Source organism: Perognathus longimembris, chromosome 8 (genome assembly GCF_023159225.1).
Source record: "Perognathus longimembris pacificus isolate PPM17 chromosome 8, ASM2315922v1, whole genome shotgun sequence".
Taxonomy (NCBI): Eukaryota; Metazoa; Chordata; class Mammalia; order Rodentia; family Heteromyidae; genus Perognathus; species Perognathus longimembris.
The window spans coordinates 23,861,593-23,884,191 of record NC_063168.1 but is presented as its reverse complement, the minus strand read 5'-3'; the positions used below and the strand labels follow the sequence as shown (position 1 = coordinate 23,884,191).

Here is a 22,599-nt window from a genome sequence, read left to right as displayed (position 1 = left end):
GTTTGTTTGTTTGTTTATTTAGCAGAATTCTATACATCTAGAATTTTCTACAAAGAGCAAAATGCTCTCTGGGTTGTGTAGTAGTCATCAGTAGCCATTAACCACATGTGAGCCCTTGAAATACAACTAGTAGTGCTGAGGAACTGAGTTTCAACTTCATATAATTTAAATTAGGATGGCCACATGCAGCTAGTGACTACTGTGTGGACGCCCCTGGCCTGGGAGGCTTATACCAAGAGGTGTAGGTCGAGTCTCAGCAAGTCTTCTTTAACATATTAACTGGGTTCATATTAAGATGTAACAAGATTTTTTTCCCTTTCTTTTTCCAAATCCAAAGTTGATATAATAAGCTAGGCAGCTTGGAGACACACCACTGCTTCTTCAAGACCTGCTATACTCTGTTGCTTATAACCAGCACATTGTTAGGATCTTGTAGTTTTCAATGAGCAACAGGCATCGGTGGGTAGCACATATCCCTGCTTCACACCATTGCCCTCTGTCCCCATCTCAGACCACTTGACCGCAACTTCCTCATCAGCTCTGCTGAATCTGATTGCTTTCAATCCAGGAAGTCTTTGACTTCCTCTACCCCAGCCTCCTCTCCACCTAGCGGGTGAGTATAAAAGGCTATCAGGACCAGTCCAGTTCCAGATTCAGTACCTTGTTCCAGATGCTGTTTATAGTAATTTTCATTTTTAAAGCTTTCTTTGGAGAATGATTTTACACTTTCAGACACATTTAAAACAGTACTGTGGTACAAACAATCCTGAAGTACGGTCTTCCAGATTTTCACATGTAGCTGGCTTTCTACCACAGTTGCTCTGTTTGCTCCTCATCCCTCTATATGTACATCTACAGCTTCATCTCTGCACATTTATACATTTCTAGATCGAATCTACATCTGTCTATTTCCATATGTATATTGACATCTACATTCATATCCATCTCTCTCTCTCTCTCTCTCTGGATGTTGTGTATGTGTTGCCACATACCTTCCTTCCATCCCTACCTTCCTTCTTTCCTTTTCTTCCTCTGACTTTCCACCCTCCTTCCTGCTCCTTCTCCATTTCTCCTTTTTGCTTCTTTTCTTCCTTTTAAAAAGTATTTGTGCCAGTCCAAGGGATTGAATTCAGGGCCTGGGCACTGTTCCTGAGCTTCTTTTGCTCAAGGCTAGTGCTCTACCATGAGTCACAGCTCCATTTCCAGTTTTGGGGTAGTTTATTGGAGATGAGTTTCATGGAGTTTCCTGCCCAGATTAGCTTTGAACTGTAATATTCAGCTACCCCTGAGCAGCTAGGATTACAGGTGTGAGACATCCATGCCTGGCTCCTTCTTTCTTTCCTTCCTTCCTTCCTTCCTTCCTTCCTTCCTTCCTTCCTTCCTTCCTTCCTTCCTTCCTTCCTTCCTTCCTTCCCTTCCCTCCCTCCCTCCCTCCCTCCCTCCCTCCCTCCCTCCTTCCTTCTTTCCTTCCTTCTTTCCTTCCTTCTTTCTTTTCTCTCTCTCTCTTTCTTTCACTATAACATTTGGCATACTTACTGAAATCTTGAGATCATAAGTTTACTCTTCTCAAAAACAATCATCCTTAAGGGCTGGGAATATGGCCTAGTGGCAAGAGCGCTTTCCTCCTACACTTGAAGCTCTCGGTTCAATTCCCCAGCACCACATATATGGAAAACGGCCAGAAGGGGCACTGTGGCTCAGGTGGCAGAGTGCTAGCCTTGAGCGGGAAGAAGCCAGGGATGGTGCTCAGGTCCTAAGTCCAAGGCCCAGGACTGGCCAAAAAAAAAAAAAAAAAAAAAAAAAAAAAATCATCTTTAAGAAAATAACAATATTCATAAGCAGTTGTATTGAGTAGGTGGTAGTCTGCATAGTCAATATAAAGAGAAATCTATGTAAACTTAGGTTAAAAACTCAAACTATCTTGATAGTTAACAAATATTAGTATATCAAATGCATTTTTTACAGTTGTGAAGAGTTTAGTTAGTAATGAGAAAGTAAAGGGCACTCAAGAGAGTGAGCTGCAGTACCCAGAAACCAGTCATCCATGGCATGGTGAAGGGCTAGCTGTTCTCTATTGTCCCTCCCCACCTTCCCACTAAACGACAGCTGACTTGTCTCATCCCAAATCCAGAGTTGCCTCAGCAGACGTTATCTCAAAACCGAAATCGGAGAAAAATGTAGACAGCAGAACAATAGCATGAGTCCTTGGTTAATATCATTTTGTTTTGAGAAAGCCAAAAATGTTTCTTTTCCAAGGAATGAGCAATAATGATAAGAGATGTAAGTCATGTGCTGTATTTGTTTCAAGCCAAAGCTCATTTTCTATTTCAGAAAGAATAATTTTGATTTTTCACTGTATTTGAAAACACCATGGGGAGCCAGGTGTGTGTGTGTGTGTGTGTGTGTGTGTGTGTGTGTGTGTGTGTGTGTGTGTGAGGGGAACTTGTGCTGTAAACCAGGCTATATGGGAGGTGGAGATAAAGAGGATCACATTTCCAGGGCAGCCTAGACAAAAAGTTCACAAGACAAATAATGAGTAGTGACACCTGCCTGGCATCCCAGCTATGTGGGAAACTCTAAGCAAGAGGATAGAGACCAGCACAAAGAAAAGTGCCAAATCATATCTAGAAAACAACCAAAGCAAAAAACAATCTAGGGACATGGCTTGAAAACTTGGCCTGGAAAGCACAAGGCCCTGAGTTCAAAGCCCAACAACACCCAACAACAAAAACCACCATTTGGATACTATTCATAATCTAGTCATTTCATAATCGAGTCATTTCCCTCCACAGGATGTTTTCATTTCAGTACATGAGCTGTAAAACACAAGTAACTACTAAGTCAGTTATAGAGAGTGTGTAGCATGATAAATTCCAACTCACAAAACTCTCAACAGAGACCACAAGTTACTACACCAGGAGGGTCAGAACAAATGTGATTCATCCACAAGGTCAGATTGTGTTTACTAAATAAATACTAGTATGAGATCCAAAGGAAAAAATCTTAGGGTGGCCTATCAAAGCTCGAGTTTGCTGAAGGATTCGTTCAAAGCATTTTCCTTAAAGTTCAACTTTTGCAATATTCTCTTGAAGGTTTTCTTTCCTCTTTTTGCTCCTTTTCTTTGAAATCAGTTTCCAGCACTTGCTGGGAACAGAGGAGTGAAGGCCAAAGTATTCCACAGCATACTCAGCCCACGTCTTTATAGCAAACATTTTTTGGGATGGCCTCAAGAACTCTTCCCTCTGGGTAGTGCTCTCTAACTTTGCCCTGAGATCATTTCAATCCCAGATGACTTTATATAGTGCACTTTATATAGTGTACTTCTGAGAGGAGGTTTACATTCCCAAGGGAGTGGTTGGCTCATGGGGGATAATTTCATCTTGCCTCTCTCCCTGGGAAAATGTTAACCTCTTGTCCGCTGTAGCTGGGTGAGACCCACACCATTCTCTCTCCATCCCATCCCCCCACCCCTTCCCAGGTTTTGGGAGCCACTATTCTATTCTTTCCTCTATCAAAAGACTCTCAGAGGAGACAATTAACAGAATAAGGCAAAAATATCTTCAGCACCTGTAACTATGAAAAAATTAGTACTTAGATGATATAAACTCAGTTAAAAACTGGTACTAAAAAGATGAACAGTCCAATCGAAAAAATGAGAAAATGGTTTGTCAGATACAATAATATAGAACAGGAAAAATAATGACCAGTGCACATTAAAAAAGATTGTTGATCTCAAGAGACATGTCTAATCTACGATGAAGTATCCATACATACCTACAGGACTGGCAAAAACTGAGGTCTTTTTTTTTAATTAAATTTTATTGACAACGTGATGTACTGAGAAGTTAGTTACATACTAAGGTAGTGAGTACATTTCTTGTCATATTTGTTACACCCTCCCTCATTTTTCTTTCCCTTTCCTAGTTCAGAAAAGCATATATACAATATCCAGTGTACCAAAATCATATATAGTCACCACAGGGAGTAGCCAAAGGAAAGTCACCTAGTACATTAAACATAATGACAACAATAAAGTAAAAACTGAGGTCTTTGAAGGAAGCCATGTTTTGACTGGAATATGGAATAACAGGAACTCTTAAAAGGCATCTGGTCAAAGAATAAATGGGTACAATAACTGGAAAAAACTAGTCAGTATTGACTGATGTTGGAAAGTGCATATCTTGTGACCTAGCAGTTCTACTTTTTGGCACATACTCAACCCATGTGTTATGTAACATGGTAGCCACCAGCCACATGTGGTTCCTGATTCCATGACATGCGTCTAGACTTCACTGAAATGTGCTGTCAGCTCCAAATACCCAGAGTTTGAAAATTGGCTGTAAAATATTTAAGACATTTTATTTAACTTTATTTAAAAAAATTGATATTATGTTAAAATAAAAATTATTTTGAGTCAGGTATTGGTGGCCCATGCTTGTAATCCTAGCTACTCAGGAGGCTGAGATCTGAGGATTGTGGTTCAAAGCTAGCCCAGGCAGGAAAGGCTGTTAGACTCAGCTATAATTAACAACCAGAAAATCAGAAGTGGCACTATGGCTCAAAGGGATAGAGTGCTAGCCTTGAATAAAAGAACTCAGGGACAGTGCCCAGGCCCTGAGTTCAAGCCCCACAACCGACAAAAGAAAAAAAATGAATATATTGGTGTAAGTAAAATATAGTGTTAAAATAAACTTCTCTTTACTTTTAGTTTTTAAAATGAGACCAGTGTAAGATTTATGTTTGATCTGTGCCCCTAATATGCAACCACCTAACCCATCTTTTAGGCGGCGTTGTTCTATGATATTTTAAAAGTAGACACCAGAAGATGGAGAAAATTGCAAATAGCAGCATTGTTTGAGTTACAAATCAGCTGAATATTGGGGGTGGGTACCAGTGAGAAAGAGATGGGTGGACCAAGAAGATGAAGCAAGGTGAATGTTGAAGGATTGACACCCCATTGCCTCAGACCCATACAGACACCAGGCAGGAACCTCAATATGGGCACCTGCTTTGATATGCAGGCAGGACACCTCACCTAGGCTCTCCCTATGTGACAGGATATGCCATTATTCAAGGTAACCCAGAGGAACCCAGCCATCCTGTACACATAGAAGTAAAATCTTTGCCCCCATATCACCTCACAGCAGGCAGACCTGGTTGCCCTCAGAGGTGCCCTCCACCATGCTGCCTGGAGAAAGGATCCCCTATTGCCACCTTTATCCAGGACCTCCTGGATTCTCACTGCTCCCAGAGCAGGCAGCCATTATGCAGACTCGCTAGCCACTGCCCTGCAGCAGGATAGGCCCAGCTCCTCTTCTAGACAGCAGTGATGAAAAGACCCAGTAAAGAGACATATAAATTAAAAAAAAAAGTTAGTAAAGAAAGCATTGGAAAGGGAAATTGAGGAAACAAGGAATGGTTTCCTCTGGATAGGAAAGGATTTGGAAAGTAACAATTGTTTTAAAGGTATGTTCCATGGGAATTAAGACAAACACCAAAAAGTTTGAGTATGTAGCAGATGGTATGAGCATGTCTTAAAAGATAAGAGCTTGAGTAAAGTTCGTATGTAATTAAGTTAACTATGATTTACAGTAAAAACTACCACCTCATTCTTTATGTCCCATCTATGAAAGTAATTGTGTAAACGGAAGTTCACTTAAGTGTTTGTTTATGTCAAGGTCCTTCAAATGAACACCTTTTAACTCAAATGCCATTTTTCCTGTTTAATCTGTAAGCTACCTTAAATACAGAGCTAAAAGGACACCAGCTCCTGCATTCTTTGTTATAATCACAAAGGTTTAGTGACACCTATAATGTCTTAACCTCAATTAGTATACTAAAAGTATCATATGCAATTAAGAATAACTATTTCTATTTGATCTCCTTGTTGCTTTAATTGGACATAAAAAGGGGTTTTGTGGCAAAGACTGCAGTTCAAAGCCAGCCCAGGCAGAAAAATCCCTCTAGAGCTCCATCTCCCAACTAACCAGCAAAGAGCCAGGCTGGAAGCTTGGCTCAAGAAAACCAGCTAAACGTTGGAAGTGGCATTGTGGCTCAAATGGTAGAGAGCTAGCCTTGAGCAGAAGTGCTCAGGGAAGGTGCCCAGGCCTTGAGTTCAAAGAAATGCCTACTGAGCCATTCCAGCAACAAGCACCTGGACCTTCAGGCCAGGCCAGATAACCAGGAACCATGGAGAGGAGGAAGAGGGCCACATCCAGGTGTCACATCCTAAATGGAGCCACTCTGTGCTTGCCCTTTCAAAATTAACCAGAGCCAGGAGATCAAGGGAAATAAGTTAAGAGGCTTTCCCATCTAATGTCCATGCCTGTCTACCTTCTAACTGGACAAAAATGTACATTCTTGCCTTTTTTACCTGCTATTTCTGTTTCCTATCCATACTATAACCTCAGTGATATGGAAATTCCTCCTTCCTGGTAACAGGCCAAACTGGGATTATGCTCCAAATGTGCCCAGGGTTTGTTTTCCTGTGTCATTCTTACCAAGAGTCCTGCCACCTTGTCAGCCTTTTGCCTGATCTCACCTTTTTCAAGTTTCTCTTTAACAGAATAACAGCCCTCACTCAGGACACTACCTGGGAGCACACCAAGGCACTGCAGGCAGCTGGACACTGCCCTTCCCTGCCCAGCACGGACCTGCACCCTGAAGAACCCAGGCCCAGTGACTCCTTAATGCCCCCATGTCAGCAGGAAGTAGCCAGAAGAGACCACGACGTCCCTCAACTCTATACTCCCGGGTTTCGAATGATCGGAATTTGCCTTGTTCTTGTTGCTCCCCTCACAGCCCATTCTTTTTAGGTATCCAAAGATCCTATATGAAGGACTTACCTTTCCCCTCTGGGCCCATTCTTTGTATGTATCCAAAGATGGAATATGAAGGATTGACCCCCCACCCTATTGCCTCAGGCCTATACAGACACCAGGGAGAAACCTCAATGTGTGAACCTGCTTTGATATGCAGGTAGCACACCTCATCTAGGCCCAGCTGTAAACAGCCCTTTGTGGGCCAAATGGAAAAGCCCCAACTTGCTAGACCTAGTTGTGCTTTCAATAACCTGCTTCCTTGCTCAGACCCCATATAATCCTGGTCCCAAATTCATCCCTCACACAACCTCCAATCCCGCGGGAAGGTCTGTGCGCCTCACTGTTCCTCAATAAACAGTCCTTGCCTGTTGATGATGAGTCCAGCCTGTTCCTTTTCTGTCTCTTCCATTTTCCCAACAAATATTATCTGTGTACTTTATGTATGTCTGAAAATAGGAAAATGAAACCTGTTGAAATTGTTTCAGAAGGGGAAGTGGGTAAGGGAGGGTGGCAGAGGGAGTATGTCTGACCAGGGTATATTGTGTAGCTTATGAAAATGTCACAATGAAACTTCCTTGTACAGTAAACATATACTAATTAATTAATCTGTTTAAAAAATAGACTATGTGCTGGAGGCTCAGGGCTATAGTCCTAGTGACTCAGGAAACTGAGATTTGAGGATTGGGGGTTGTAGCCAGCTGAGGTAAGAAAAGTCCATCAGGCTCTTACCTTCAATTAAGCACCAAGAGGCCAGAGGTGGAGCCGTGGCTCAAATGGTACAGTGCCAGCCTTGAGCACAAAAGTTCAGGGTCAGCATCCAGGCCCTGAATTCAAGCCTCACGACTGGGACACACACACACACACACACACACACACACACACACACACACCCCAAATGTTCATTTTGCAGAGAAACATATTATGTCATATTAATGTAATGATAATGAATGATATTCAGTGATAATGAAGACTCTTTCCTATGTATATCATATTAAGGGCATGGATCAAGTACAAAGAATATTTAGGGTGCAAGTCTATGGCTTTTAATTTCAAATTAAATGCAACATTGGAAGCATTGCAATTTAGGGGTATGCCCATAAATAGTAAGATTTAACAGAGACAGGAGAAAGGTAGGTAGAAAAGAAAAGGAAGATATGAAATGCCTTGTCTTCAACAAAGCCTCTTTACTATGTTTTAAAAAAAATACAACAGCTGGAGGACGGACTTGGGGAAAGGGTTGATAGCAAGCCCCTCCTTCTACTTTCTACCTTCTATCAGATTAATAAAGTATCAACATTGCTTTCTGTTTTTTTTTCTTTGCCAATTGGAAAGTATAGATTATATTCCTTATTTTTTTAAAGTTTTAATTATTTTGATACCTCCAAGTTAATTCCTGCTACCCAAGACAATGACTTCATCATGGATAATGGTGTACTGAACACTTCTTTTTACAATCTTGTAATTGTTAAGTTTCATGATACTTTTCCATAGTTAACCTGGACAAGAAGTATCCTGGAAAGCCAGGGAGCAAGGTAGAGATGAGTCCTCTGATCTGCCAGTAGTCTCCTACCTCTTAAAGATCCAACTATCTTTCAGCATGTCTACACTGGGGGCCAAGCTCTTTGGGGGACATCCTCAAATCATATTGAAACCATAGCACAGTCCAAAGCATTTGTACTTCACATTTACCTAACAGGTTTAAAGATCAAGTGAATTAGTAAATATTAAGGCGTACAGGCTAGTCCTGTCACATAGAGATGAGCAACTGTGCAGATGTTGGAGAGTGCTTACATGCTGTCAGAATAGATGATTTTCCAAACCATTTGCTGATCTTTTCCCATGCTAGGAACATTCGTGTTAGGTTGGGATCTTTGGAAAAGACTGAGTCAGAGTTGCATGTGGGAGGTTTATTGTGGAAGGAGTGCCACAAGTATGGATTTGAGAAGGCAGATGTGTAATGAGGCTGCAAGGGAGGCCTTAGCTCATCCTATATGGAACTCTGGACTGGGAGAGCACATCAGATCAACTGAAGGCAAGGCAAATGCCTGGGTCTTGGTGGGCCTCCCTTGCCCAGTCTTTGGCTGTGGGTTGTCCTATTGGAGGAGAACTTATCCTTGGCCAAAGCAATCCTCTGTGGTGGAGAGGAAGTTTCAGATGGGATTCAGTGACAAACCACCAGCAGCTGTTACTACCAGCAACTTGGGGATGGAGTACTGGTTTTGAAGAGCAGAGTATTCACCACAGAACTCATGTTGCCTGAGTCTACTTGCTACCATGTCTGGGTCGACTTTGCCAGCATTCTGGTTTGTCTCATTTCCCAGGGAATCTAGGTGGGAAATATTAGTGCTGCTATAGTTAACAGTACAGCAGGTAGGGCTACTCACCATAGAATAGGCTCACACTCATACTCATAGTGTTGCTTTTGCTAGCATCACTGCTAGTCTAGATGGCTCACCTTACCGGATGAGACTTCCCTCATCCCCATCCCCTTGGACTCTGAGTATTGCAGACCCTGAGGTGCCAGGAGATGGCAGGGTGTGAGCAAAGGCTCCACCCCATTGTCTCCAACCCTCAGGGCTGCACATTTGCCCTTTTGTTCTTCTTTCAGCTTCTGGGCCTGGGGGCTTATCTGGGGAGGCATGGTAGACAGTGATTGATTGAAATAGAATGAGGAAGGATGCCTGCTGTCTGTACTTTTCCCAGCAGAGGGTCCTAGGACAGGATTATGCGAACTTGTGACAAATATAGAAAGTATATAGCTAAAGGCTTTTGCTAAAATAAATAGTGTGCCATCAACCTTCTCTCTGTCTCCTTCATCATCAATCCCCTTGTCCCTCGGAATCCTTGTTTGTGCTGCGGCTGGTCCGTGGCATCTGAGTCCTGTTTCTTGGGGCCTGGCTGCTTTCCTTGGCCATTTACTTCTAAATCTAGACATGAGAGCCCCAGGAGATGCCGTAGTGGATCCCTTGAACCTCCGTGTGTGGTGTAGAAGATGTCCTCCTTTCTCCAGATGATAAGGGTTGGCTCCCTCTGCTAGGGCCCCCTGCTTCTGGACTCCAAGATGAAGACCAGTGGCCCCTCCTTGGACTCTCAGCCTTTTCACTTTGGACAGAGAGTGGCACTCTTGGCTTCTTCTACCCCAAGATCTTCAGATTTGGACTCAACCCCACTACCATCATCCCTGGGTCCAGTCTGCAGGAGACTAGAGATCAGTTTCCTAATACATCTTTTCTGCATGGACCTACACGTAGATGTAGATGTGTACTGGTTCTGCCTCTCTGGAGAACCTTAACACACAGAGGATGAGGAGAGAGAGGAGTAGCACAAGGGGTTTCGGGGGAAATGAGCCTATTCTACACACTAGTGTATGATGTGTGGTGGGTTCATGTGCACATGTTAAAACATGCACATGTCCCATAGAAACGCAGAGCAGAGAGTGAACTCCAAACTATGCAAATACTTAAGTAAGTGATAACATGTCAGCATTGACTCAAGTGTAGCATTAATGGAAGATATGAGTGGCAGGGAAGGCTGTATGAAAGGATATTAGAGAACTCTGCATTATTTCTTCAATTTTTCTGTTAATAAAGTCTATTGTTTTACAAAAGAGAGGGTGAATGAACATTCATTTCTACACCAGCAGTAGTTGTGACTGCGTTTTCTTTTCTTTTTCTTCTTCTTCTTTTTTTTTTTTTTTTTTTTTTTGGTGCCAGTTCTAGGGCTTGAACTCAGAACTTAGATGCTATCTCAGAGCTTTTTTGCTCTTTGCCATTTAGGACACAGCTCCACTCCTGGCTTTTTGGTAGTTAATTGGAGATAAGAGTCTCATGGAATTTCCTGCCTAGACTGGCTTCCAGCTGTGATCCTCAGATCTCAGCCTTCCCAGCAGCTAGGATTACAGGCACCTGGCTTAGTTGAGACTGATTTTTAACAGAAGGTACATTCAGTAAGCAGAGGGGAGACTTCGGTATCACCAACTGAGCAAAGCCCATTCAGGCATCTATGACCTGGGTCAGAATACAAATCTTCAAATAAACAGGTGCTTTCTTTATGGGTTTATTAACAGGTATCACCACAGCCTGTCTGGAGTCTAGGTTCTTGCTGTTACTGTAATGAGCTTGTGTGTTCCTGTACACATTCATATAGTGCCGATCAAATGTCCTGTCACAGAACATATGACAAACAAATGAGGAAAATTGGAGTTGAGTTTTGTGACAACTGCCAATGCTGGAGAGGTTCTTTTTTTTTCCTCCCAAGTCAAAATCAAAAAAATTTGACCTCAACTGACATAAAATGTGGAAGAATGTGAATGCATTGAAACATAATCTAGTAGGTTGACAAAGTTAATGACTTTTCAGAGGAATTCTAAAACGCCACTGAGGGAGAGTCCACATTTTTCCAGGTTAGCTCAAAGGCAATGAGAAACGAGAGCATGCTAATTACCTCTAGTCTGAGGCAAGGTTTTACCACTCAGCCATGCCTGGCCTCAAACTCTCAATCCTCCTGCCTCTGCCTCCTGAGTATGGGAATTCTAGGACAGTATCATTTCACCCAATAAGATAAAGATATTTTGAACAGCTCTTGGAAAAGCCCCTCAAGGTACTGATTAGCCCACTAGAATGTTGTGTAAATCATCAGACATTGGAGTTGCAAGGGTCCATTGAGAGTGAGCGTTGGTTTCAGTAGTTCTGACTGGGGCATGAGAAGCAGAATGGCAAGAAGTACAATGAAGTCCCTCTGGATTCTGAAGGTCTTATTCTCTGTGGGGTTCTACCACTGGGGAAGATAGAACAGCCATGAACTATGTAAGAAATGTTCCTCATACTTAATTCCATCCTGAGTGGAGACGACAATCTAGAAAACTTAATCTGTAGGAAATACATGCCTATTTGAAGCGAGAACAGAAATTTCCTTCCCTAGAGAGGTAATTTTTTCCCTTTATTGTTAAAGTGAATTACAGAGGGGTTGGAGTTTCATCTGTAAGGCAGTGAATACATTTCTTGTTCAACTTGTTACCTCCTCCCTCATTTCCCCCCACCTTTTCCTGTCCCCTTTCCCTCCCCCACCCCTGAGTTGTACAGTTGTTTTACACCATATGGTTTTGCAAGTATTGCTTTTGGAATAGTTTGTCTTTTTATCCTTTGTCTCTAGATTTTGGTATTCCCTTTCCCTTCCCTAGTTCGAATACACATATATATAGTATCCAGGGTACTAAGATCAGATACTGTGATAGCGGGGGTGAAACCACAAGAAGGGAATACAAGAGAAAAAAAAAGGGTATGGTTTCACATGGCATGTTGAAAATAATTACAACAATGATATAACACTTGTTTCCATAACGTGGAGTTCATTTCACTTAACATCATCTTATGTGTTCATATGGGCATAGACATTGGGCTCTTGTGATCTTCTGCTAACCTAAACATGTACTAATTATTCCCTATGAGGGAAACCATAGAGTCCGTGTTTCTTTGGGTCTAGTAGAGAGATAATGAAACAAAAATTATCTTTAAGTAGTTGTATAAAGGCATTTAAATTCAAAGTATCAATTACAATTTACAATGCATCTTGATCAATATCATCCCTGCCCTCATTCTCCCCCATTCCTCTCAACCTCACCCTTTCCATGACTGTAACTCACTAGCCCTTCCTGGAGAGATAACTAGGACCCCAAACAATGAATTTGTCCTATAGCTGTCTGAGGTCCATCAGCTCTGCCGTCATTTAGGGTAAGAGGAATTGAGCGGAGTCCGGTGCTGTTCTGCATGCAGGTGAGTGGGAAGATTTCTGCTTGTCTCATCTATGAACCATTCTTCAGATTTGCATGATGTGTTTTTCTTCACATGAACTTGGTTAGAAATTCAAATTATCCTTAATTTCAAACTCATCTTTTAGAGTATTACAGGTACCCTGGACATGTTTTAGAACACTAAGCCCAAACCCATGAATCTGGAATCCTCCCTGGCTCAGCTGACACCCGTGGGGAAGAGTGTGTCAAAATGCTTGTGTTTAAATTGTGTTCTCGGTGCACATTTCTTCTCCTTCAGATTCCTTTTGACATGATGGTCACCGAGAGTCTTACTGTGAGAAAAGGTCACCTTGCAGCTATACAGTTGGAAAGCTCTTTTTTTTAAACCATTGATTTTCTTTTTTCTTTTTTTTGCCAGTCCTGGGCTTAGACTCAGGGCCTGAGCACTGTCCCTGGCTTCCTTTTGCTCAAGGCTAGCTAGCACTCTACCACTTGAGCCACAGCACCACTTCTGACCTTTTCTGTTTATGTGGCACTGAGGAATTGAACCAAGGTCTTCATGCATGCTAGGCAAGCACTCTACCTCCAAGCCACATTCCCAGCCCCAAACCATTGCTTTTTAATTTAATACCCTGGAGAGAAAAAAGGAGGTAATTGTGCTTTATCACCCAATAGTATGCACAAACAATCAGACATTTCTTTTAGGTTACATAGCTGCTTGTTTCTTTGTTATGTTTTGCCTTGCCATTGGAGCCTACTTTCTAGTTCTGCTCTGCATATTTCACAAAGATTTGGAAGAATGAAATTATTTCCATAAAATACTTCAGATATAATAGGAAGTTAAAAATTAATTCCTTCAAGCAAAACAAAACAAAAACCCCCAAGTAGCAACATCCTCTTTGACATCTATTTTATGTCTTAACATACTGACAAACTTATGTAACACAAATAAAACTTTTTCTCATGATTACAGCAGTATATATATGTGTGTGTACATATATATATATATATATATATATATATATATATATACATCTATACTTTTTTTTAAAGGGGTATGGCTGAAGAGGCTTGCCTGATTGCACAGATTTAGAAGGAGCTAGTCATCAGGGATTGACAGGCCATGTATGACCTATCCATGCAAAGAAAGTAAATTGTTTCCTGCATCTCCAGCATTTCTATTACTATAAAAATGTTTTGCAAGAATATAAACCTTTTTATTATACAATGGAAAGTCTTTTATGAGTTACAACCATCTTAATGTTTATAAGAAGCTCCCAACTAAAGATGCTGGATGAAGCAGTGGATAGACCCAATTAATTGAATATCTTTTAACAGAGTTATGCTTGGAGTTGTTTGGTGACAGGCCAGATATTGTCAGCTGCTACTATTGCTTTACAAACACACTGTTAAATGGTACTGGAAAATGATGGAAAATGTTGCACAGTTTTGATCTTTAAAAATTAAAATAAAATGTCCCAAGTTAAGCAGAGAAAGGAAGACTCTACATAACTTAGCAACAATTTGAATAACGAGGGAAAATTAGAGAATTCAAAGATCACACCAAGTGGAAGTACGGGCGTCTACGTGTTTACATGCAATTAACTTTGGGAGTGGGGTACGGTGATCATGATAAATACAACACAATTGGGGTTAGAATAACAACCATGTGTTTAGCATAGACCAATCTATTCCCTGGTATCCAATGGTTCCTAATTATGACATTGATCTTGTTTACAAGGTGTGGAGAGGGCCAAGGTTATTCTGATTGCTTAGTAGGTAAGGGATAACTCTATAAAATGCAGACAAAAAATGGAACTTTGTGATGAACACTTACAGCTCTCAAACTACTTCAGTCAGCAGCTGATAAATGATTTTCCTCCATGCCATTGGTGATTCTTTTGTTTATTCAACCAAATGTAATGAAGCATTATTCAAGAGTATTTAAAAGTAATTTCATGAGAAAGTTGCTTGCTCACACTAGCAGTATATGGAACTTGCAAAAAATACTTTTAATATTTTTTCCCACGGGTAGTATTTTCCTGGTTTTATTTATTACACTTAAGTAGAGTTGGAATTTATTTTGGTACAGGGACTATGGTAGGGCTCCAGCTTTTTCTTTTTCCTTTCAAATTACTAGCCGGTTAGCTAAAAAAATCATGGATTAAGAATGTAATTGAAAACTATATTCGTGCCCAAAGCTTTAAAAATAAATGTTAATGAAAATCTGGAAAAATTATGGCATGACTTTCTGTTTAGGGATGGTTTTATTCCACTTAAGATGAATTCAAGTCTTAATGAGGCATCCTAAGAAATAAATTCTGGAACTAGAAAGAGACACTCTTCTACTTACAAAAATTATAAATGGAGGAGATGAATTGATGTAGTTAAGAGAAATAAAATGTCATACCAGAAGTAGAGAAAGAACAACGTTTTACGTGTCCACAGAAGACCATTTATACAGGTTTTCTTGGTCAGCTGCAAACCCTGTGACTGCTTTGTGAGCAGAAGCAGTGAACCTTTTGCTTTTATGGCCAAATGCAATCCTATCTGATAAAGCACATCTTCTGCCTATATTTTTCTGCTTTTACTTTTTGTTTTGGTCAGCAGCAGAGTTTGAATTTAGAGCTTCAAGCTCTTGCTTGGCTTTTTCTGCTCATAGCTTGTACTCTATCATTTGGGCCATACCTCCGATCCAGCTTCTTGATGGTTCATTGGAAATAAGAATTTTGTGGATTTGTCTACCCAGGATGGCTTCAAACTGTGATCTGTGACATCAACCTCCTGAGTAACTAAGATTGCAGTTATGACCGGCTAGTTCCTGGATCTACCTTCACTTTTTATTTCACTTTTTTAAAGTTAGCAAAAACCAATCAGCACAGCTTGGTAGAAAAACCTGCCAGAAACTGTCATTGGCTTTATAATCATTTACTACAACTGTTTTTTTTTTCTATTTTTATGATCATTAATTAGTTGTACAAAGGAGTTGCCATTCAACAAAGCCATTTATGAATACAATGCATCTTGATCAATGTCACCTCTTTCTATACTCTCACCATCCTCCCATCCACCTCTTCCTTCTCTTTTCTTGATTTTGTAAGATACACATTGAAGTTTTGACTGTATTTCCCCATCTTTTCTCCATTTGTCTAGCTCTTTCCCCTTGGCCCTACCCCACTCCCTTTCAAGTATCTGTTTTCTGGTGTTTATTTTGTTGAACTTTGACTTTGTCTTTCTAATAAATCTCAGATTTTGAGTTCTCCCTTGAATCTATCATATTTCAGTCAGTACATTTACATACACTTACATACCACCCAGTGTATTTACTTATGCTTATAAGCTAATTCTAGCTTCCACATATGAGAGAAAACATGCAACATTTGTCTTTCAGAGTCTGACTTAATTTCACTTAGCACAATTTTTCCAGGTCTTTTCATTTCTTTACAAAATAATACAAGATCATTCTTTTTAATAGATGAGTAAAATTCCATTGTCTATATACCTAATTTTCTCGACCCATTTGTCCACTGAGGAGCATCTGGGTTGATTCCATATGTTGGTTATGGTGAGTAATGTGGCAATAAACATGGCTGTGCTGGTGGCTTTTCTGTATACTGGTGTGTAATCTTTTGGATAAATGTCAGGGAGTGCAATTGCTGGATCATTGGGGAGCTCTATGTTTAATTATTTGAAGAATGCCCACACTGCTTTCCAGAGTGGTTGAACAAGTTTATATCCTTACCAGCAGTATATTAGAAGCCTTATTCCCTTTTGGCCACATCCTCACTAGCATCTGTTACCGTTTGTTCTCTTGATAATGGCCATTGTAATGGAAGTGAAGTGGAATCTCAGTGTTGCTTTGATTTGTATTTCCTTCGTGGCACAGCTGAGAGCATTTCTCCATGTGTCTATTGGCCATCTAACATATGAAAATTGCTGACATATTTGAAAATTATTACTATAAATATAGGACACTTTGAATGTTGGAGAGGTAAGGAAGAAATAATAATCAAGGCACTTTAGTGGAGGCTATAAAATGATTGAGAAATGTAAATCGATGTGCAAATGACAACTATGTTGTGATCTGTATGCTAAGTGTTTAACAATCCGCACTTTATTTTCATAACAAACATACAAATAACCAGTAAAAGAGCTGATTTTAGGAATTTATTATTCTTATTTTTTTTAAAAAAGCAACATCCAGGGTTTGACATTGTACAGGTTCAGTCCTGTCTCCTACAGCATGGTGCAATGATAACTGATTCTTTTTATAGCAATGACACAGATGTACAAAAGAACCACACTGAACTATCACAGAACAAGAAGAAGAGTTAGAAGAGTTTAATGTTAAGTGTATTCAAAAATCATATTCTAATTCTTTTAAATTGGTTATCCAAGTATGATGATATGCAGAGCTCAGATAAGCTAGAAAAGGCATTTGCTAGAAAACTCCATCCCCACCTGGTGAGCATTAACAGGCTTTTTACTGCATCTATCTTTATATAGTTTGTGAACTAATTCAACCCATTTCACACAGCATTGACTTTTATTTATTGCATTGGCACAGGGCTGAAAGTGTTGCCTATCATCATTATTGTTATTTTTTTGATTGGTTATGGGGCTTGCCCAGGACCAGGGCACTGTCTCTGAGCTTCTCTGTGCTCAAGGTTAGCACTCTACCAATTGAGTCACAGTGCCACTTCTGGTTTTTGAGTGGTTAATTGGAGATGAGAGTCTCATGAGGACTTTCCTGCCTGGGCTGGCTTTGAACCACAGTCCTCAGATCCCAGCCTCCTGAGTAGCTAGGATTAGAGGTGTGAGCTACCCGCTCTGGCTTGCCTATTATTTTTGTAGTTCTTTGTTGAGTCTCCCATCCCATTTTATATAGTGTTTGCAATTTAGCACAGCAGGACATCTCAACATCATCTTTGCTCATTTTCATGGCATCTACAGGGAGGTTGCTTACAGCATATTATCCAAAACAATTAACTAATTCATCACCTACTCTGTTCTTAATCTCGGTAAAAAAGAGGTCTTGTGTCTCACTGAAGAATAAACCAAGCTGTGGTCAAGAAACTTTGTGAAAATGTTGTCAACAGAGGGGACCACAGTTCTTAGCAATTGTTATCAATGCTGTGCAAAAGAAGGGTCTCGTCATTTCCATAACTATTCATACATTTATAAAAGCAATAGAGTCATGGGAAAAACCAACAAGCACAGCTTGGTAGAAAAACCTGCCATGAACTATCATTGGCTTTATAATAATTTACTACACCTGTTCTTTTTATTCACACTGGATAGGAAATGTTTCCACCTAACACATGGAATATGAATATATACAACAAAAATTTGGCTTTCATTTTATTTAAACTTCATAAGGACAATAGCATGAGGGTTAAAATTTTTTGGTGCAGTTTCCTAATCACAATCACATCTCCCCTTGTCTTTTACAACAAAAGACATTGAACTGATAGATTTTTCTAAACCAGTTAAAGAACTGTCCTGCCTATAAAGGCCTACTATTAAAGAATTACCTTGTTCACACAGTGTATAGAAACTTCTCCTTCGTAAGGGATGGTATGATGGGTCATGACAAATCCTGTTAATCCTTTTCAAAACGATCCTGTCTGCAGTTCCCTATCTCATCAAAACACTTCAGCACAGCCCCTTGGAAACTGCACAGGGATCTGATTGACGTGCTGTTGGGATATTTCACGTTATCTTCTCACTGGATGCCTGCCAGCTCGTGGCACATCAATGTTGGCATCATTGTCTATTGAGTCATGTGGGGTGGACTGTTTTGTACTGCCAGCAGTCAAAACAGTTGCCATGGGCTCTGTGAGCCTGGAGATCAGCAAGGTCACGGAGGGGAGCGGAGACAGCCTGGCCCCTGCTTCGTAAGGGACTAAAGAAGAAGCCTTGTGTTCTGAAAGTAGACAATGTGGCAGGGTTGGATGAGGGGGAGGGAGGTTGCTTTCCTAAGTCCTGGAAACCATCTCTGATCTCAGCTTTCCGAGAAAGCTGCGACTCTCTGGAAGGCAGCCACGAGAGAAGGGCAGGGCCTGAGGCACACTTGGAGAAGTGTCAAGCTTGGCAGTTGGTATTGCAGATCAGTGCCCACGGTCCCCTATTAAGGCACTTTTCTAGGTCTATGTTCCCTTGAATATACCTTTTATGCTGGCAGCCTTCCCCATTTCCTCCCGACAATCGCTGCTTGTTTTTGCTTTTTTTTTTTTTTTAAAGGTAGGGATTGCAAATTGTGTTTCTTTCTCTCTTTCTCAAGTCTGACTAATGAAAAATAGGTTTTTAGAGTTGTAATATGAGGAGGATGGTTGAAAATAAAAACACTATTAATTTTAATGGGAATAATGCTGTTGTTGATTAGTAATGTCTGTCACAGACACAAAAATTGGTTTTTATGGAATATAGGCCACATCTTCACATTTCTTTTCTAAGCAAGGTGAGAGAAGTAGGTTAGCTTGATGGGTTCTCAAGTAATTTTTAAAGACCATAGCCCCAGACATCAAGTTTTTGTTAATTTTATATCCTGCTTTGTTCCATAAAAGAGTTAAGAATTTGGGGTGTTTGATACAGGAGTTGTAGGGCTTGTGGAAAGTTGGGGCGGGGGAGATCATTTCAAACATGCTAGTTCATTGCCTTTGCCAATGACCACTGTTTTTACCCCTGGGTGGAAAAGCTCAGTGTTTATAATGTCACTGTAGGACTTAGTGATGAAACAGACTCAGAGAGACTTGGAAAAATTGAGTAGGGTCCCATGTATGGTGGAAATTTCAAGCAGAACCTTTCTGTGTGGCACATCTTGTATACTTCCCCTTGCTTAACAGCTGATAATATTGGGAGCTGATAATATTGGGGAGTATGTTGAAAAGCTAAGGGGAAATACATTTGCATCTACACACATGCCCTCTTCAGGATTAATCAAAGAACCTGGGGATACTTTTCTTATGTCGGTACCATTGCCTCTTACCTCCACCTAGAAATCTCTGGTGTACAACTTTATTGAGAAAGAACACAATGGTTCATAGTGTATGTTAGGTACTAAGGATGCTATTTTATGAACATCAAGCCATATCTGTCTCTGGAAAACAGCACCAATCACTTCTTATCTCAAGTGATTTAAACCAAAGTTAAACCTTGATTTTTTTTTTTTAAGGATAAATCATGAACAGATTGCTCTTGGACCATGCCATTGTCCATTGACTTAGGGGAACATGTGTGTCCAAAGCCAGCCACCTCTAACAGCTGATGGTCTCTGGGCTTTAGAAACTGTCTGATGCTTTCATCAACAGTTCCCCATCAATGTACGTGACTGATTCCACTTACACGTCAATATGGCAACATACCTTTCCCATCAGTAAACACTTGCTCCCTTCCTCACTTACAGAGAATTTTAAAGCAAATGAGTCATTTATAAAAATTGATCTGCAAATCCAAGGAGAACATCCTTTTGAATACCTGTTTCATGCTGAGTTTCTTGCCACCCTGGGGACTTCTCAAGCTTTTCCAAAATCATCAGTGAAGGTTTCCACCTTCCAGGGTGAGGATTCTTTTGTTTCCCAGCCAAGGGTCCACATGAAGGCACTGCGGTAGAGTAGAGGAGGGAAGGCAGCACCCATAAAGCTGCCAGTATCATTGCTTATCTGATTCTGCTTCTCAGTCATGCAGAAATGATTTTCTTCCTGGTCTTCACAAGACACAATCCCATTGAGAACATCTTGGCAGTTTTGCTGGAACCTTCCAGAGGTGATGGGCAGCTGGCTATACATGTGACTATAGTTGCCTCAAAAATGTGTCCTCAGGCAATGCAAAATTTCCATTTCTTTCAGCTGATCACAATTGTCAGTTTTGGGGACTGCCAACCAGTTCTTAAAGTGAGTGAACATCAGTGGGCTTAATCACCACTAGCCCTTCTAGCTGGAAAGACTTGTTCTAATAGTGCAGAGGAGCTTCCTTCCTGAAGTTTCTGAGACAGCCCAGAACACAGACTTTTGAGTTCTAGACAGAAGGCCTTGGAGGAGGTCTGGAGGGGGGTGGTGCCCTGTTAGGAGGTGGAGCCTGAGGAGGAGGGGGAAGTGTGGAAGGTGGGGAGGGAATCAAAGGGGTGGGGACACTGGGGGGTGGGGGTGGGCAGTGGGGAGCAGGAGGTGGGGGCGTGTAAATGGGAGCAGGTGGTGGTGAGGTGGTATGGTAGGCATTGTTGAGGGGGTACTTGGCTGGCTGATTGTTCTTGACTCTGGTGAAGTTGATACAGCGCCCCTAGAAGAAAATCAGAGAAAGAAATGTGAGCTGGTGAAGGGCAGCTGGGAGGTGGTGGGCCGTAGATGGACGTTGGGGACTGACACACCACTGGTAAGCGCAGAATCTGACATCAGCCTAGTTCCTGGTTCCCTCCCTGAGCTGACTGGAGTGTGTGTGTGTGTGTGTGTGTGTGTGTGTGTGTGTGTGTGTGTGTGTGTGTGTGTGTGTGTGTGTGTATCTAATGTTCTCATTTCATAGATGTGGAAGTTAAGGTTCAGAAAAGCCAAATCCTGGGGGAAATGAGGGAGGAGGTAACAAGTTGAACACGAAATGTATCCACTGCCTTATATATGAAACTGTAACCCCTCTGGTGCATCACTTTGACAATAAATAAATAATTATTCAGGGAAAAAAAAGAAAAGTCAAATCCTTTCCCAAGGCCATACCACCATCAACAGACTCCCAAGACCTCTTTTCTTCCTGCAATACAGCCCTGGCTTTTAAAGGGTCTCCCAATTTTATAAATAATTAAATAACATTTCAATTCACTTCTGTCACACTCCTGGAGGCAGCAAGTTCATAGTCACAACACAGACTTGAATTTGGCCTACCCTGACATTCAAGGGAACAGAATCTGAGTTGTCAGGGACGGGGGTGATTTTCAGAGATCTTGCTGAATCTGTCTCTTCTTTGCACATGTTGCCCCTCCTTAATCACAGGGCTACACAACATGTTATGGAGGCAGCTCTCTCTACTAATGTGAAAAAGACTGTTATCAAGACATTTCTTTCTCCATAACCATGACCTCCCCAAAGCTCTGTCACAAACTACTGTGTTCTCCATCTGGTTGTGGGAGAATCTTCTAGGTGTAGGTACACTTACACTCTTAGGAAATGCAAGTGAGGGACATTTTACTGCCAAACAGCATCTATCCTGGATTCTTCTTTTTCTTAGCCACTTTCCAGAGAATTCCCAAGACAACAATGGGGAGATCTCCAGAGCCCTCACGATAGCCTCTTGAATTTCTAGAGGCCTGGAACTTCTGCCCTTCCTCACCAGGCGTTTCATTCCATGCTCAACCTGTGGGGAGGGGATCTCCTCTTCCTAGGCTCTTCTTGTGAGGTGTGTACCTCCTTCACTCCCCCCCCATTCATTCAACTCCTCCTCTCTTACTGGGTCAGGGAACGGTTATACTCTGGGCTCATGGCCTTCCTTGGCTTTGAGGCTCAGAGCTTATCTCCATTGTGTGACCTGGATGCCTAAAGAATCCCTCTGCACAGAGGACAGGGAGGACCACACCTTTGAGGCTACCCTTCCCTCATCCTCCTTCTGTTCACTTTAACTCCACAGACAGAATGTTGAGCTACCCTGGGCCTGAACTCACCCTCCATGTGGACAGTCAGTCATTGTGTGCTGGGAATCTAGTCAGAGCTGTGAGGCTGTGGAATCCAAGGAGCAAATTTGCTCTAGGACAAGAGGGAAATGTGGGCATGCAATGACGCAAGCCAGGGACATGTTACACTTCACTCATGGACCTCCCCACTCTTCCCTCAAGCCCTACACCAAGTCTTCTGCCGTTCACAAACTTTTCTCTCAGGACTGTGGCCTCTTTCCCTTTGCTTCCTGGACTTCTTTTGTCCACAGCACATATTACAGTCTGCACACTGCAGTTGTTTTATCTGGAAATACCCTTGCCTCCCAGTCAGATGAGAAACTTCTGGAAGTCAGCAGCCTTGTTTTGCACTTTGCTGTTTTGCCAGCCAGAGCCTT

General features: G+C 41.4%; 1 protein-coding gene across 1 annotated transcript in view; it reads right to left on the bottom strand.

Annotated features, from left to right (window-relative positions):
* Window positions 1-16,724: 16,724 nt before the first annotated feature.
* The window catches only part of Antxr1 (ANTXR cell adhesion molecule 1), a 210,261-nt gene continuing 204,386 nt past the window's right edge, over window positions 16,725-22,599 (bottom strand). Inside the window, exon 18 of the mRNA XM_048352655.1 lies at window positions 16,725-20,847. Coding sequence (XP_048208612.1) covers window positions 20,587-20,847 — 261 coding nt within the window. The 3' untranslated portion in view covers window positions 16,725-20,586. The remainder of the gene's footprint in view (window positions 20,848-22,599) is intronic.